The 18,092-nt window shown below is 42.6% G+C and overlaps 1 protein-coding gene and 1 pseudogene across 2 annotated transcripts in view; both read right to left on the bottom strand.

Annotated features, from left to right (window-relative positions):
- LOC108244039 (solute carrier organic anion transporter family member 1C1) overlaps window positions 1-13,080 on the bottom strand; it is a 16,182-nt gene extending 3,102 nt beyond the window's left edge. The window contains exons 1-12 of one of the 2 annotated variants that reach the window (XM_017429889.3): window positions 12,306-13,080; window positions 9,733-9,867; window positions 8,892-9,033; window positions 7,721-7,853; window positions 7,533-7,642; window positions 6,212-6,358; window positions 6,008-6,106; window positions 3,754-3,975; window positions 3,521-3,685; window positions 1,830-2,025; window positions 1,582-1,747; window positions 755-939 (exon numbers count right to left, since the gene is read on the bottom strand). In XM_017429889.3, the coding sequence (XP_017285378.1) occupies window positions 755-939; window positions 1,582-1,747; window positions 1,830-2,025; window positions 3,521-3,685; window positions 3,754-3,975; window positions 6,008-6,106; window positions 6,212-6,358; window positions 7,533-7,642; window positions 7,721-7,853; window positions 8,892-9,033; window positions 9,733-9,837 (1,670 nt within the window). In that variant the 5' untranslated portion in view covers window positions 9,838-9,867; window positions 12,306-13,080. The remainder of the gene's footprint in view (window positions 1-754; window positions 940-1,581; window positions 1,748-1,829; window positions 2,026-3,520; window positions 3,686-3,753; window positions 3,976-6,007; window positions 6,107-6,211; window positions 6,359-7,532; window positions 7,643-7,720; window positions 7,854-8,891; window positions 9,034-9,732; window positions 9,868-12,305) is intronic. The other variant, XM_037981339.1, reaches the window with a different exon arrangement.
- Window positions 13,081-15,271: 2,191 nt separating this feature from the next.
- The window catches only part of LOC108244040, a 10,657-nt pseudogene continuing 7,836 nt past the window's right edge, over window positions 15,272-18,092 (bottom strand).

The following is an 18,092-nucleotide window of genomic DNA, read 5'->3' as shown; positions in this document are numbered from 1 at the left end:
CTGCAGTGTAATCATGGAACATAAACGCATCGACAAACACTTTGTGTCTGCAAAACATGTGAGGAGAGCTGCAGACCAGGGACAATCCAGAAATGCTCATGAATGTCAGTTTAGAAGCTATCAAAGTTCTCAAATAAAGCACCTTTTGATGGTAATTATCTTACAAAACTAGGAAGGATTTTTGGTTTATATATTAAAAGTTATGGTTTTTTATTGATTTTAGTAAAAAAAAAATCTGAACTTTTAGGAAAATGCCCGCGAAATCCTGGAGGGACTGATAAAGAGCCGTCAGAGACACCAGACGTGGCGTCTTCCTCTCGTTTATATTCATCAGCTGCTGTCCCGTTTGTTGACTTTTCGGACCCTTTTCTTAAACGACTGCGGTGATCTCTGACCAATTAGCTGCCCGTTAATATTCAGCGCCTTTTGATCTTTTCCTCCCTGCGTTTCGGTTGGTGAAGTTAAAAAACTCGCAGACGTGGACACCAAATCGGTCTCGTTGTCGAGCTTCGAGTCCGTCTTGTCGCTCTACCCGTCTCTGATCATGTGTTCGAGTAAATCAAGATGGCTGTCAGAGCTAATTGACGTTAGCCAACACAAAAATGGCTACAACTCAGTCCTTTTCTGCAGATACTGAGCTAAAATCTGGTGCAGCAGTAGCTGAAAGTCATCCCAAGCACAAGGTTCGATCCAAACGGCTTTAATTCTGTCACCTTTTATTTATTTTTATGTCCCGATGAAACGCCGCACTGACCGTATGATGACCATGTAGCCAGGCGTGGCGCCCAGAGCGTTGATGAAGGAGCTGAGGACAGAAACGGCCATGTAGGAGGTGAAACTGCTGCTGCAGTCTTTGGCGTGAGGACACTGTCCCAGCCTCACCGACGTGGTGCTGCCCGCGGGGAAGGACGTGGACACACAGCTGCAGTTGTGAAAAACCTGCAAAAATAAAAAAAAAATGGACTGAAATATCTTCCTGAAACCAGCAAGAAGGGAATCATCCGTGTCCTACAGTGGAGAGGGGGAAGAAGGTCCAAACTTTATCAATTCAAGGGTCGTAAAATCATTCAAATCTAACATCAGGTGAACAAAAACACCAACAGATTCCATCATGTCTTCATTCATGGAACTAAAACGAAGCCAAAATGGTTTCTGTTTCCATTGACACAACGCCAAGGCGGAAAGACATCAGCAATGACCTCAGAGAAGCAGCCGCTGCTGCCCATCCATCTGGTAAAGGGGTCAAAGGTCATTTCCAAACTATTTGGAGTCCGTCGTTCGACAGAGAGAAAGATTATTCCCAAACTTCACCCCAAGGTCAGACTGTGCAGTGCTCAGTGAGACGACCGAAGGTTTGGAAGGAACCACGAGACGTCTGGACACATGAGACCAAAGGACAGATTTCAACCCATAACTCATTCATTCATTGTCAGCAGCTGTCCAGCACAGTGGTGGAAGGCTGATGGTTTGGACCAAACTGGGTCATGCAACTTTTTGTCTGAGACATAAAACCCTGTTTATCCTGCAGAACGATAAAAAATAAAATGTAAGAGACGTGTGCGTTCTTGCACGTCACCGTACCGTGTTCCTGCCGTGGCCGCTGGACGCCAGGCAGCCAGCCAGACACGGGGACACGTAGGTGATGCCGCTGCCCGAGCAAACGGGGTCCCAGTCCTCCGGCAAGCACGAGCAGCCTCCGTTACACTCCGAGACGAGCGTTTCGCCGCCGTACGACACGCTCTTCGACCTGGAGGGCGACAGGTTAGTCCCATTTTGAAGCGCGGGAAAAACAAAAACGAACCAAAAAAAGGCGCCCGAGCGTTGCCGACCCGTTGTACGACACGGTGAGCCCGGCCACGGGGAGGTTCTCGCACTTGGTGCCGAACAGCAGCAGCAGCAGCAGGTAGCCCATGAAGGAGGTGGCTAAAGACAGCTGGGCGCCGGAGACCACGCTCAGCTTGTACCGCCTCATGATGAGCCCGCCCAAAAAGATCCCCACGGCTACCGCTGGCAGGTTCAGCACACCTGGAAGCAAACAGAAAACCCATCAGAGGCCATGTTTCTGGGTTCTAATCAGATCTGTCTACTTTAACATATTTAAATAACTTTCTCAGAGGCACCACCTCGTTCCTCTGCCGGTTCTCTTCTACGCAGACGATACTCCGCTCTACCTGTTACTTTGGAGAGATTACCTCTTGGTCAAAACGTGAATCATCTTCACTGGAATTAGTGGAAATTAATTACCTGACGTTGTTCAGACATCTCCAATCTGTCTACAACCCATCTCCAACTCATCTCCTTCTCTGAACTGTCTCGTCCATCACCAACCCAACTCCAATCTGTCTCCAATGTACCTTAAACTTGTCTCCAACCTATCTCCAATCCATCTCCAACTCGTCTCAACCCATTTCAAACCCATCTCTAACCTGTCTCTGACTGACCTCCAACCTGCCTTGAAATCATCTCTGACTCCTGTCTCGAATTCATCTTGAATCCATCTCCAACTCATCTCGAAATCATCTCTGACCCGTCTCAAATCCATCATCAACCCAACTCCAACCCGTTTCAAGCCCATCTCCAACCCATCTCCAATGTGCCTCAAACTAATCTCCAACCTGTCTCCAACCTTCCTCCAATCCATCTCCAACTCGTCTCAACCCATTTCAAACCCATCCCCAACCTGACTGACCGCCAACCTGCCTCAAATACATCTGCAACCCGTCTTGAAATCATCTCTGACCCATGTCTTGAATCCATCACCAACCTAACTCCAACCCATTTCAAACCCATCTCCAATGTGTCTCAAACATGTTTCCAACCTGTCTCAATGTATTTTCACTAATTCCAGAGGGTTAAAGCCGTATTTTATTTTCAACTTCCACCTGTTCGCGCTGCCTATTTTCATTTTACACCTTAAGAGGTCTTTTTGCTATAAAATGTGGTCAAAGTTTGAAAACAAAGATTGAAAACACGTAAAATAAACGACCTAGCATAGCATTTTTGTTGGTGCTACACTGAAAAGGATTGTAGAGGTTTTAGAACACCAGTAACATCTTTGAACACAGACTCAGTCATGTTTGTCTCGTAAGAAATTTACGTATTTTCTTGCATTTTTTTCCCGCAACTTTCAAGTCTCCAACAGTGACACCGGCTTTACCTGTTCCTGTTAGGGTCGTATGGTTGTGGAAAAAAACGGGACATTATTGTTGAACAGAGCAGGAATCGTAGCTACAACTAGAGACCCTCAGAGAGCGCAAACTTCTGCCGAGGCCACGGCGTGATCCGGATTGTAATCTGGACCAGAACCAAACTTTAATCCGTTGGGTTTTTTTTTTTGGTTTCAGCCCCAACATTTCATCCAAATCCCGATCGTTGCTGACATTCAGACACCTTCGCCCCATTCTATTTTCCACTCAGGCCTCCAACACAATCTGTGTTTTCGCCTCTTGGCTGAAAACCTTCTTGGGATGTAAAACCCCGGATGTGTCTCCTGGGAAACCGCGAGGTGACGGGTTTTTACCCAGGAGGAAGTTGGCTCTGGACGCCGACTGTCCGAACTGCTGCTCCATGTATTTGGCCTTGAAGGTGAAGAGGCCGATGAAGGAGCTGAACTTCAGGACGCTTCCGCAGAGAAGCAGGAAGTAGGCGGGGGTTCCTAGCAGGCGCTTCAACGACGGCAGGAACCCTGAGGAGAAACGCTCGGTGAGAAACCACAGACCTCCTAAACCGCCGCGCAGGTCGCCTCTGACGCACCTTTAGCGATGTCGGTCAGCTTGAGGTCGGGGCTGCCACTGCCGAGCGTGTCCTCCGTCCCGTCCGGAGCCGGCGCGTCTTCGTCCCCCTCCTGTTTGGGCAGCGAGCGAGGCAGGAACCAGAAGGGGACGCTGGAAACGAGCAGGAGGCCGGAGGACACCAGGAACCCCAGCCACCAGGCCCCCACCCAGCGGGCGTCTCTGGGAGTGATGGTCACGCCGTCTGCATCGAGACAAAGTCCCGTCTTTACGAGACGGCAGCAGCAGGACAGGAGGGTCTTCTGGGAACGCTGAGTCAGCAGTTTTCCTGTTCCTCACGCTCGGCGCCATTTTTACCATTTATGTAACGAAACATTCAGCTCAGACTTGATTAAAGAGCTCCGACTTTTAATATTTCTAACTTTAAGGCTTGCTAATTTTAGCTTTTACCAACTGAATCACTACAGTTGGCTTTTAGCTACTGTTTTGCTAATGCAACTATAGTTATGCTACATTTAGCTTCTTGCTATTGCTTTGCTAACTGCAGCCTTCAGTGACTGTTTTGCTAGTTTAAGATTTTAGCTACAATTTTGCTAATTTTAACTTTTAGCAATGATTTTGCTCTATTTAGCTTTTAGCTACTGTTTTGCTAACATGTATTGCTACATTTAGTGTTTAGTTACTTGCTTAGTAACTGTTTGCTCATTTAAGATATTAGCAATTGTTTTGCTGATTTTAGCTTTTAGCTTAAGTTTTGCTAACTTAGTTATGCTTTTGTTTTGTTTAGCTCTTAGCTACTCTTTTGCTAATTGGAGCTTTTAGTAACTGTTTGCTCATTTAGGATGTTAGCAAATGTTTTTCTATTTTAGCTTTTAGCAAAAGTTTTGCTAATTTAGTTATGATTTTGCTTTATCAAGCTTATAGCTACTATTGGGCTAATTTTAGCTTTAGTGACTGTTTTGCTAATTTTAGCTTACACCTGCTGTTTTGCTACATTTGGCTTTTATCTACAGTTTTGCTAACAGGTATTGCTACATTTAGCATTTAGCTACTTGTAGCTTTCAGTAACTGTTTGCTCATTTAAGATATTAGCAATGGTTTTGCTAATTTAGCTATGATTTTGCTTTGTTTAGCTTTCAGCTACTGACTTCCTAATTGTAGTTTTTAGCTACCAGTAATGCTAATTTAATTACTTGTATATATGTAAATGTAGCTATATGTATTGACACATTTAGCTTTTAGCGACTGTTTGGCTAAATGGAGCTACTAGTAACTGTTTGCTCATTTAAGATGTTAGCAAGTGTTTTGCTATTTTTAGCTTTCAGCTAAAGTTTTACTAATTTAGCTATGCGTTTGCTTTATTTAGCTTTTAGCTACTGTTGGGCTTATTGTAGCTTTTAGTGACTGTTTTGCCAATTTTAGCTTACACCTGCTGTATTGCTACATTTGGCTTTTAGCTACTATTTGCTCATTGAAGATGGAAGTATGTTTTATGCTAATGGAGCTATGATTTAGCTATATTTAGCTTCTTGCTCTTGTTTTGCTAACTGTAGCCTTTAGTGATCATTTTGCTAGTTGAAGATTTTAGCTACAATATTGCTAATTTTAGTTTTCAGCTATGGTTTTGCCGACTTTAGCTTTGGGCTACAGTGAGCTCTTTTTAGCATTTAAACTACTGGTTTGTTAATTTTAGCTTTTAGCTACTTATGCTAATTTTAGGTACAGTTTTGCTGATTTTAGCTTCTGTTCTTCCTGTTTTTGATCTAATTTCAGAGTCACTCAGAGCTCCCTTTGGGTTGTCACAGAAAATGAAATGTCTCTAATTTCACTTCTTTAAGTCCTTCTGTCCCCAGACGGGGGACAATCAGCCGAATCAAAGACTTTCTTTTGTTTATTTTGTGAGACATGAATAATTGACCAGACTTCTCCTCGCAGGAGTCCTGAAGAACAGAGTCCTGAGTGACCCCCTCTGACAGCCGTGCTGCTGTTCTTATTCGGCATGTCGGGACCTTCAGCTCCTACAGCAGCAGGGTCCGTCTAAATGAGGCTGCAGACGGCGTCCCCCGCGTGTTTCCCCCGTGTCCCCGCTGTCAAAAACTGACAGATTCCCTTCATGAGGTTTCACAAACAAAGGACGTGAGCTGAATTCAGACGCCGGTAGTTCCTGCTTCTTCTTTTGTGCCTCAGGTCACCAAAGTGTGTTTTGGCATAAGACCTGGAGCCTTTCAAAATAAGAGCACGGGAGCACAAAGGAACCAAACGCTCGGCGCTCTTACCCAGATCCACTTGTCCAACGTCGACGTAGAGTTTGGCACAATAGGAGCCGAGGAGGAACCCGAAGGTGGGGCCCAGGAGGGTGATGGTCTGGAGACAAGCTGCCGAGAAACCGGAGGGTTCGTGGTTTTATTCAGGCGGTCTGAAGGAACAGGAAGAACTCCGACCGAGGCCCAACGGACGGAGCCGCAGGAAGTGGAACTCACCGATGTAGAATGGCGAGTTCTCTGCTTTGGCGAAGTCGTCGATGTACGAGACGCCCAGAGGAGTGACGGGCGTCTCCCCGATGCCCCGCAGAGCGTTCCCCAGGAAGATGTAGATCCACATGTTGGAACCGGACTCAGACACGCAGGCTGAGGAACGCAGCGGGAGAACGGGGGTTAAAAGACGAGCCGAAGTTCAGCCACAACAGCCGAGAGAAACGGCTTCTTCTGTGAGAACGCAGCGCCGCTATGAGCGCCGAAGGAGTTAGCTTAAAAGCACTGAAGAAACTGAGCTCTTAAAGCTAAAAGAAGCAGAAGGATAGCTAAAAGCAGCAAAACAATAGCTAAATGCTAAAAGCAGCAAAACAATAGCTAAAAGCAGCAAAACAATAGCTAAAAGCAACTAAACAATAGCTAAAAGCTAAAAGCAGCAAAGCAATAGCTAAAAGCAGCAAAACAATAGCTAAAAGCAACTAAACAATAGCTAGAAGCTAAAAGTAGCAAACAATAGCTAAAAGCAACTAAACAATAGCTAGAAATTAAGGAAAAGCTAAAAGTAGCTAAATAGCTAGCTAAAGGTATCAAAAGGATAGCCAGAAGCTAAATTTATCAGAAAGATAGCTAAAAGATAAAAAAGTAGCAAAAGACTAGCTAGAAAGCAAAAGTACCAAAAGGCTACCTAAAAGCTAAAAGTAGCAAAACAATAACAAAAAGCTAAGGAAGAGCTAAACGTAACCAAAGAGCTAACTAAAGGTATCAAAAGGATAGCTAGAAGGTAAAAGTAGCAGAATGCTAAAAGCTAAAAGTAGCAAAACAATAGCTAGAAGCTAAGGAACAGCTAAAATTAGCTAAAAATTACCTAAAGGTATCAAAGGGTTAGCCAGAAGCTAAATTTATCAAAAGGTTAGCTAAAAGCTAAAAGTAGCTAAACAATAGCTAGAAGCTAAAGAACAGCTGAATGTGGCTAAAAAGCTGGCTAAAAGGAACAAAAGGCTAGCTAGAAGCTAAAATTTGCAAAATGTTAGCTAAGAAAGATAAATGTAGCAAAAGGCTAGCTGGAAGATAAAAATAGAGTGGTAGCTAAAAGTAACAAAAGGCTAGCTATATGCTAACAGTAGCAAAAGCTAGCTAAAAGTTGTTTCAGTCAACTCTTCAACAAACAGAAAACCCAAAAAACATTTTAGAAACTGAACCTTAAAATAAAACATCTTGAATTTTCCTTTTCTTGCTGCACGTCTGGTTTGTTTTTATCCTAAACTGAAACTAAAACAGGATTAGCCTGAAGCTAAACTTTCTGCTTTCAGCTCCTCCTGAGGACAGAAACCTTCGCTGGTCGTTTCCACCTGAACGCCGGACATGTCGGCTGTTTCCAGGCGGTCCGAACACGCCGAAACATTCGAGCCGTCGCTCGGAACGACGGTGTCGAACTTATACCTGAGAAAACACGAAACCAGAGGATTAGAACAGGGGAGGGGAACCATTTTGTCTCTAGATCCTTCCGTAGGCGCTCACCGCCCCATGAAGAAGTGGGTGGAGCCGGTGAGGAGCGCCCCGGCAGCCATGAGCAAACACCCAGCTGCGATGAGTTTGGGCCGATGGAGCTGAGCCCCAAAATGGCTGACGAGGGCGAGGAACAACAAGTTACCTGAAAGAGGAAAAAAATGAAGCGTGAAAAACGAGCCGACAGAAAAGATGTTAAAAAAAAAACACACATCTGAGGTCAAGTTATAGCTGTGGCAGCAGTGGCGGCTGGCCAATAGAGGGCGCCGCCCCACCACTCACATTACCTTGAATAAGACGTAAAAAAAATAAATAAAAATTAAATAATACATTAAAAATATTTCGAAATATATGTATATATATTTTTAGTTGTGTAAGATAAATATTTTATAGTTAATGATCAGTAAAGTTGTTTCGTTCTTCGACGTTGTCTGGTTGGTGACGTATTTCCGCCCCGGGGCGCAAAAATCTTTGCCTCCCGCCCAATGACTTATATGTCATTGGGCTTATATGTCCATATAAGTCATTGCTCCCGCCCCCGGAGCGTGGGACTCCCGCCATGGAGGCTGACGTCACATCCGTCTGTCATAAAGTTCGCCTGATTGAAAAGTCGAGCCGCGGGTGAGCTGCCTTTTAATCAAAGACAGCAATAAGTTCATTACGTGACTAAGTTACATAAATAAGTTCATAGTTAATAATTAGTTTAAGAACATTTATGCTAAAATCTGTCAGAATGTTTGGATTTGAATTCTAATCGGAGTGAGACATCAGATCTACGTTCAGAATACGTGACGTAGTGAGCGCTCTCACCATAAAACAAGCTTTGACGTAATTTCTCCAGTAAAGTTTTGAAAAATAAGAATGAAAACAGGTTTTATAAACGCTAAATGTGTCCTACAGGCCTCCGTCTTTCTAAGTATTGGTGTTCAGGAAGCACTTGTACCTTTATATGTACATTATAATGTTGTTTTAATTCATGTAAATACACTGGTGTGATACCTTAGTAGATGTTTTGGTCCAAAAACTCCACCAGCCGCCACTGTGTGGCAGCCATCTTGAGTTAATTTTAAATCTAACCGCTTGTTAATGAGATATTTCGCTGACAGATAGGCGAACAAACGAAGAGAGAAGCAGCTTCAGGATGTACAAAAAAAAAAAAAAAGAAAAGAAAAAGAGTGAGCACCCATCTCGAAGCTGCCGTCGATGAGCCCGACGTGCGAGCTGGAGAGGTCGAAGCGTCTCTCGATCTGAGTGATGGAGCTCTTCACGTAGGTCCCCGTCAGGGCCTTGGAGAAGTAGGCGAAGGAGAGTGCTCCTATAAACAGCTGAAAGGAGTCGAAGCACACGACAGGTCAAGTCGGCACACTCGAAAAAAAAAAGGCAGCGGTGGGGGGGTTCACACATCCGTTTCACACATCAGCCGAAGGTTTTCTACATCTTTACAGAAATTAACTCCGAAAACGAGTGCTGGAAGAAGCTGAAATTAAACCTAAAAGGATCAGAACAGGAGCTAAAATCAGCAAAACAAAAGCTGCGTTTGGTGCGAAGTGAAGAAACTGAACCTTATCTGAGTTTGGAGACCGACCGGACTGATGAGCTAAAGGCTAGTCCGATTGTAGCTGTAAGCAAAGAGAGCTTCAGCCACTCTTACGTCGGACTAGCCGTTAGCTCGTCAGAATAAACCCGTTCCTCCAAACCGAGGTCGATCAGAGAGGCCATCTACAGCAGGTGAGATATTAAGTGTTTGCAAAGACCTGAAGTTGCAAACTTTTAAAAAAATAAATAAATAAAAAGGCAGAGAGTCGAGTCGGCCATTAGAGCCACCGCCGGGCGTCTTCAAAATCAAACTATCAGAGGACGGAGACGAACCGTTTGAACCCAGAAGCTCCTGGCAGCTGAAATCGCCGCCGTTCGGGCTTTTAACCGCCGTTTTTATCGCACCGCAATTACGCTGAGTGCATCAACAGAACGCGCCTAAAAATAACCGAAACAAGAGAAGTGCTGCCTGCAGACGGCCTGAGTACTTTCAGGGTGGAGCGGCCGGGACGCTTCCTGGTCTTCTGCTCGGCAGGGTCACACAGGACCTGCTGGCTGGTCATCTGACCGACGTCCTCCACGGCGTCGTCCATCTTCAGTCCGCTGTCCTCGCCGTCCCCGCTCTGCGAAGACAAGAGCCTCAAACTTTAACGTCCAACAGCGTCCGACCGATCCAAAATAACAAGAATTCATCGTTTCTGTTCACTTCCTGCTGCCTCCGCTGAGGAGGATCTGTCTGTCTGTCTGTCTCTGTCTGCCTGCCTGTCCGTCTGTCTCTGTCTGCCTGTCTCTGTCTGCCTGTCTCTGTCTGCCTGTCTCTGCCTCTGTCTGTCTGTGTCTCTGTCTGTCTGTCAGTCCGCCTGTCTTTTTGTCTGTCTGCCTGTCTCTCTGTCTGTCTGTCGAAACGTCAAACAACAAGGGATTAGAGTTTGGTGGTCAAAGGTCAAAGGTCACAGATCAGCTCATGCTCTAACTCTGCAGCTGGACACCTCAAGGGTCGAGGGTGACCACGACTGATTTCAAGGGGGCGGGGTCAAAGGTCAACATCACAGCTGACCTAGTGCTCTAACTCTGTAACATATGAAAATCAAACTGCACAGCTGGACACCTCATGGGTCAAAGATGATCACTGTTGATTTAAGGGTCATAAGGGTCAAAGGTCACAGGTGACCCCTTTGTTAAAACCTCGTCTCTGCTCCTACATGTACTTGTGTCGGTTTGGTTTGTCTGTCTGTTAGCAAAATATGTCATGAACCAGTGAACGGATTTTAATGAAACTTTCAGGAGATAATCAGTGACTGCACGACTAAAACTGATTTACTTCTGGAGCCAACCGAACCGAAGATGGCCGCCACAGCTAATCGACATTAGCCAACGCAAAAACAGCTCAAAGTCAGTCAGTTTTACAGATACTGAGCTAAAACGCAGCGTGGTAGTAGCTGAGAGTCATTCAGAACACAGTCTGAAATCTCATGATGTCGTTCTTCATTTCAGAACCTGAGATGATTTTATTCTGAAAGCTGAAGGAGCTGAAGGAACGTCAGGACTTATTTGTTTTCGTCAACAATCCGTCTCGCTCAGATTTGTTAGTCTGTGATCCGAAGTCACGAAGCCGCCTCGGGCGAGTTCGGGTCAGAACCGTTCAGGGAGACGAGCTGTCAGCCGGGCGGACCGGGAGGGAGGGAACCTGACAGGAAATTAATACATCTGTTCACCTGGTGGCCTGAAGCCCCGCCCCCTCCCTCAGGTTCAGACCCGGAGCAGAGCCTGTCGCCGTGACGACCAGTAATTAACTGAATATATTTACAGCCGGAGAGAGAAATGCTGTCAGCGCTGAAACCCCTGAAGCAGTAGCTTCAAAAAAGAACAAAATAGGATTAGCTAAAATTAGCTAAATTAGCAAGGTCTTAGCTAAAACCTAAATGTAGCAAAACTGGATTTAGAACTTAAAACAACAAAACATTTGCTAAAGGCTAAAAATTTATGAAAAAGTTGTAAAAAAAAAAAAAAAAATACTAAAATGAGCAAGGTGTTGCTAAAAGCTAAAATTAGCACACCGGTTGCTTATAGTTACAGTTAGCAAAACTGTTGCTAAAAGCTAAAAATAACAAAAATGTGACTTAAAGCTGAAATTAGCAAAACAGTAGAGAAGAACTAAAGTTAGTAAAACCATAGCTAAAAGCTAAACGTAGCAAAATGATCACTAAAAGCTGAACCTAACAAAATTTCTAAAACTTAAACTACGCAAATCAGCTGCTAAATGCTAAAATGAGCAAAACTTAATAAAACCGTAGCTCAGAGCTAAAATGAGGAAAAGCACGGCTGAAAGCTAAATTAAGAAACAAGTATCTAAAATCTTAAATCAGCAAAAAATTCTTGCTAAACTAAAATTAGCAAAACAGGAACTACAACTTTACTTAGCAAGATCTTAGCTAAAACCTAAATGTAGCAAAACTTAAAACAGCAAAACAACCGCTAAAGGCTAAAATTAATATTTAAAGAAAACTGAAATGAGCAAATTGTTGCTAAAAGCTAAAAATAGCAACATGGTAGCTAAAAACTAAAATTTGCAAAAATGTGACCTGAAGCTGAAATGGGCAAAACCATAGCTAAATGCTAAACTAACAAAACAGTTTCTTTAAGCTAAAATAGCGAAAAGCTAAAATTAGCAAAACTATTCAAATCAATACAGCCGAAGCTAAAAGCTGAAATGAGCAAAAGCATTGCTGAAAGCTAAATTTAGCATTCAGTATCTAAAATCCTAAAAAAAGTAACAAAAGAGGACTAATATAGAATTAGTGGCTTTCGGAAATCAACTGTTTTGAAGGAATTTGGGGGATATTTTGTAAAATAGGTTAAATAATTCAAAAAGTACAAAAGTCATATCGCATCTTTACCGATGAAGCCGAACCTTTTGGTACCAGACTAATTAAAGTAGCTGAAACTACAAGGAGATCGTCTGACTGCGAATAAAGAACAGAACAAAGAACAAACAGGAAAACAACAGTTTTATGTTCAATTTCCTACAAAAAAAAATCTTCAAAAAGGAGGAATAAAATACCTATGATGCATCTCCGGGACGCTTCCTCCTCGTCCGCTTCCCCCGGGACAAGACTGAGCGGAGACAAGTCCCCCTGGACGCGGGGGGACAAAAGGCCTCGCGCATTTTCATTCTGCACACATGCCGAGCAGCTCGGGAGGAGGAGCAGGAGGTGGGGTGAGCGCCGGGGTTAGCACAGATTACTCCCCTCCACGCCGTTATTCTGATGACAAGCTGAAGGGGTTTTCAACGTTCGGGGTGAAAATGGAGTCTCTGACGGACCTGAAAGGTGGAACGGAGCACCTTGATGAAGAGGAGGAGGAGGAAGAGGGGGGATTTGTGCAGGTCACACAACCAGCTTTGTTCTCCCACAGATTCCAAGGATTATTCTCCTAAAGCTCGCATTCCTGGAACCAAACAGGTGTTCACCGCTTTCTCAAAAACAAAAAAAACCCTGGCTTCTCGGTTCTACTGCAGGCTGGACCGGATCAAGTTCAAGGAATATGAACCATCAGTCCACCTTAAAACAGAAATATTCCACTTTAAACTAATTCATATATTTAATATTAGCTGTTTGTCTAAATTAGACTCATTTGTTTTGAGAGAACTGACTTTTAAAGGAGTATTTGTTGGTGTGCAGCACCACCTGCTGGTCAAAGGTGGTATTGGAGAAAAAATTAATTTCTAAAATTCTTTTTAATCAAAGCAGAGACACGAAAAGGTGATTTTACATCCTTCCTGATGGACATATTGGTTAGCAGCTTTTATTTTCGGACAGGCGAGCAATCTGACCCACAAGCTGCAAAATAAATCATCAACCACTGGACCACTTTTAATGAAACTCCCACTGGATGAGCAGCTACAGCTGATTGGCCTTTAGCGTCAGTCAAATTCAAGATGGCAGCTTCGGCCTTACAGATGCCGAGCTCAAATTTTTGGCGTGGTAGTCGCTGAGAGTCACCCCCGGAAACGTTACTAGATCCTGATCTGAAACCGTTAGGATCTCACCCCGCTTGTCTGTTAGCAAAATATCTCATTAACCGCTGGGTGAATTTTACCGAAACCCAGACGCGCCGCCACAACCGATTGGCTATCGGAGTCAACTTGATTCAAAATGGCCGCCACAGCTGATCTAACATGGCAAACACAAAAAAAACCCAGCTGCAACTCAGTCAATTTCAGCTACGGAGCTAAAATTTGGAGTGGTAATAGCTGAGTTTCCTTCATCAGCTCCAAAAAAGTCCAAATCCTGTCAGTGACTCGTCTTATTTTTAAAGAGAATAAAGTAAATAATCGAAACAAAACAAACAGATGTGCAGTGAGGTCACAATAAAAGGAATTAAGGCACAACCAGCTACTTAAAATCCGAAGTGTGGCGAAAGTTCAGAAGATGCTTCAGGTCCAATGGGAAACAAGGGGAGCGCTATTTGTAGAGAAGAGAATAAACACAAAGGAGTCAATGTTTGACGGCGGCCGGTTGTGTAATTCCAGCCTTCGATCGTCGCGTGCGAACAGGCAAAGGAAGCGGCGGTTTACCGAGAAAGGGAACCACCACGAGCTGCATTACCTGGGAAACGTCCGAGCTCCTCTGCTGGGTCAAAAAAAAAACGGGACGAGGAGCTCGACGAAGTGACAAGAAGAGGTCATGTGAGGTTCGGAGGAATGTGCGATTAGCAACACTGTTCAGAATGTTTCGGGTTGATAAGATGTTGCCTGAAACGCGGATTAAAAAAAGAACAGCTGCTTTTTTTTTTGTCCCAACGAGCTCCGTTCTGAGATAAAAGGAAAACTTTCGTTGGTTCGTCTTCGTTTAACAATCCTGCCTGAAAACACAACAAACACCGTGAAAAAAAACAGGAAATGTCATGACTCTGAGTTCATCTGAAACAGATTAGGAGGCGGTTTAAACTAAACCAAAAACATAAATCAAAAATTTTAAAAAACCTGCTTTAAAAGGCTGTAAGAAGTATGGGCGCCGAGGGTGCCCCGGACGGGCGCCCGTATTCAGGCAGGACATTCTCACAGCAGCCCCCAAACTCAAACACGTCGCCACGGCTACGGTGAAATATGAAGGGATGCTAACTCACGTGCAAATCACTCTCCCTCCCATCCCTCCTGAGGGTCCTTGTTGTCGCACCTGGGAGATGTTTTGATCATCCAGAAATTTAACAACCATAATTTCAAAAATGGAAAATAAAAAAATGGTTTGAGTTTGTTTCATGTGCGGCACAAAAAGGGCCATATGTATATGTGTTAGATTCAATATAAATATATGGAATGATGACGGTGCCAAATAAAACATTAATGTTAATTTTTAAAATATATGGAGTAATAATAGTGCCAAAAAAATTTAAAAAAGGAATTAACAGAAACGTATAGAATGATAATTATGCCAAAAAACAAACAAACATTGGAATTAACATAAATGTATGGAATGATAATGGTGCCTAAAAAAACAGAATTAACAAAAGTATGGAATAATAATAGTGACAAAAAACAAAAAAGGAATTAACATAAATGTATGGAATGATAATTATGCCAAAAAAACAAACAAAATGAAATTAACAGAAAGGTATGGAATGATAATTATGCCAAAAAAACAAACATTAAAATTAACAGAAAGGGATGAAATGATAATGGTGCCAAAAAAAACCCCAGAATTAATAATACGTATGGAATAATAATAGTGTCAAAAAGATATAAAGAGATAAATATTGGTTTTAAGATAAATAGTTTGATTTTAAATAATTTTAGGCTTTCTTTTTTTTTTCTTTGTTACTTTTAGCTGCTTTTGCATCTACTGGTCCTATAATTTTTCCAAGGTATTACTCTTAAAAATTAAAGCCTAACTGTCATATAGGAAAAAACATAAATACAGAGAAACTGCAGAACCCGAGTGGTTACCGAAAGTTTTTCTTTCTTTAAACTGAGAAAAGGCTGAAAGTGAAACAGCAGAGGGATTAAAATAAATAAGAACTCACTGGGAATAAAGAAAAAATGTCTTTAATGTACGTCCAATGTGTACAATCGGGAAAATGGCGGGAAAAAGGGGGACTGAAAACGTACGGACAAAGCAGAGTTCAGTTTAATAACAATATTAGAAATCCTATATCAGTTCAAGATATTTGGCTTTAAAATAGATTTTAGTAAACTTAAGTTTGAAACTTAACTCGCTCACTTGTAGTCTAAATCAACCAACCAACTTTGGGACACAATCGTCACCAAGAGGATTGTGGGATTTAACGAGGACATGAACTAAACGATGGCTGTTTGTCCCAGTTTCTAAGCTCATAAAAAGTGTCAGAGTTTGAGGTAATAAAAACTGAAAATCTCCTGTAAAAGTAAAATATTAAAAGCTTGAGCAACGCAGATAATGGAAAAAGAATCAAGGCTTTCAAACAAAACATTCACAAAACAAATCCACATTTCTCTAAACAAATATTGACCTGTTAAGTTACAACCATCGTAAAGTAACATTTTAGCTTCAGCTAACACGGATGACGAAAGATAGCACATCGTAGCTAAAACAAAAAAAGGGTTAGGGTTAAAAAATGGATTCCTGTTTAGTTAGGCTAAAGGAACCATCAAGATTAGGTTATGGTAGAAGAAGGTTGGTAATTCACTGAGCAAAACTTTACAGTTTCTCCTGTTAGCCATTTTTGTGTTAGCTAGCTAAGCTAAGCTAAGTGTCAGTACATTTATAACGAACACAAGGTCATGGTACAAGGCTTTTCAAAAAACTCTTTACAAATGCTATCAACATTACCAAAAATATTTATTTACGCTGTTCATCTTAGATAAAAACTTATTATTTAGCCGTGTCTGCAAACCTGCAAGGTGCTAGCATAAAACAAGTCACTGAGTACTTAAAGGGATGGTTCAGTTAACTTTGAGGCGATTTTCCGTCTGATAGTCATCAATAGTTGTTAGATTATCGGCCGTGACTTCAGTCGTTGAGCACGGAGGTAAACGTCCAAGCTAGGCTAACGGCAAGCCAAACAAGGGTCTGTTTTTTCCAGGAAAGGATGCTACGCTACGTTAGCTAACAATAAACTGCTACAGCTCCGGTTGACACCAATTGTTTGGACTCCTGATCACCGCATCGGGTCAGTCCGATAGTTTACCTAACTCCCAGCAGGCTAATACATTCAGCAGTCATCGGCATATACAAAAACATTTTATAGAGCTCAAAAAAAACTGTCCCTTTGGCTACACGTTAGCCTAGCCTGAACAACAATGGATGTCACGGCTGATAAAGCCATAAATATTGATAACAACCAGATAGAATATCACTTTAATTTGACTGGAATATCCCTTTAATTGTTTTATACCATTTTAGGTACTTTAGTAAATGAGTAAAGCTCTCTTAAAGTGTTTATATGCTGCACAAAGGATTTAAAAAATGCACAATTACTTAAACCCTTTGTTTCAGACATTAAAACTATAATAAATTTGACATTACTGCCATTGTTTGACCTCATTTTAATTAGGTTTAAATAACAAAGATGGTAATAAACTATATTTTTTAAATCTTTTTTATATTACTCTCACATTACACAGGGATTCAATAACTTAAATTTGAAATTAATTGACTTTCTGATAGACTAAAAAAAAAAAAAACAGCTTCCAATCACGTCCCAATTGCTGTTGCTGTACATCGACAACAAATATTTAAAAAAGAAAGTTAGAGGTAAACCACTACAGACCAAACAGTGCTGACACTGTACCGTTACCACATTTGGTCCAGTTCGGGTGGAGCTCCGTACAGAAGGTGGGTTTTTTTTAAATCGTGCTCTCCCTGGTCGCGTCGCCGCCTTTGTTTCTGCCGATGCTGATGTTGGCGTGCCCGTTGCTCTCGCCGTTGGCCTCCAGCTCGTTCTCCTTGGCCTGAGTCCTCAGAGCGAGCTTCTTCTCCCGCTTGACGAGCTTGACGTAGAGGAACCCCCACAGCGTGTTGGTCAGGAAGTAAATCCCAGTGAGCAGCCCCAGGAAGGTGAATCTGGAAGGGGAGCCCAGTCGGAGCGTTTTAACCGATCGCGCCTCGATCTCAGCCGATGTGCAAACTCCCTTCATGTTCTGATTCGGTAAAAGTCTGTACCTGTAAGCGTTGGCGTCGTAGAGCCGACACGCTCCGCGGCCGCCGCATTGCTTGGTGCCCCACTTCAAACACGTCCGGTCAATTAGCGCTCCGAAGTAAATCGGGGGAGGGATTCCACCTGACGACATGGAGTCACAAATGTGATCTGAACTCAACTAAACTTAAAACAAATCAACCAGGGCTGACGAGCAAAAACAAAGGTTTACTGACACGAGAGAAAAACTAAAACTGGTTGTACTCACCTAGAGTCCTTACTATCAGCGTCTGCATTCCCAAAGCCAAGGACTTCAAATCCGGCTGTATAGACCTAAATCGAAGCAGAACAGTAGTTTGTTTCTCTTTTTAAATGAAAATAAAAACTAACCAGTGATAAAAAACACAAAAAACAGAAGCAACTTTAGAGCAACTAAACCCAGTAAGTACCTGGTATGTACTCTGTAAATACCCAGCAGTACACATGATGTACTTGATTAATACCCAGAACCAGGGGTGGAAATTAAAAATTTTGTCCACCAGCCACTATTTTTTGTTGTGACAAAAAGTAATTTCATATGATGATGATGATGATGGAGGTGGGTGGAAGCAGTTGTGGTGCCCTACAAGCTGAACAACTTCTCTTTCTGGACACTGCATGGAAATAACTAGATTTTTCTTATTTTATTTTTTTTATTTTAAACCATTAAAAGATGCATATCTGTACATAAAAAATC

This window comes from Kryptolebias marmoratus, linkage group LG18 (assembly GCF_001649575.2).
Source record: "Kryptolebias marmoratus isolate JLee-2015 linkage group LG18, ASM164957v2, whole genome shotgun sequence".
Taxonomy (NCBI): Eukaryota; Metazoa; Chordata; class Actinopteri; order Cyprinodontiformes; family Rivulidae; genus Kryptolebias; species Kryptolebias marmoratus.
Note: the sequence above shows the minus strand (reverse complement) of the source record. Positions and strands in the feature narration are given on the sequence as shown.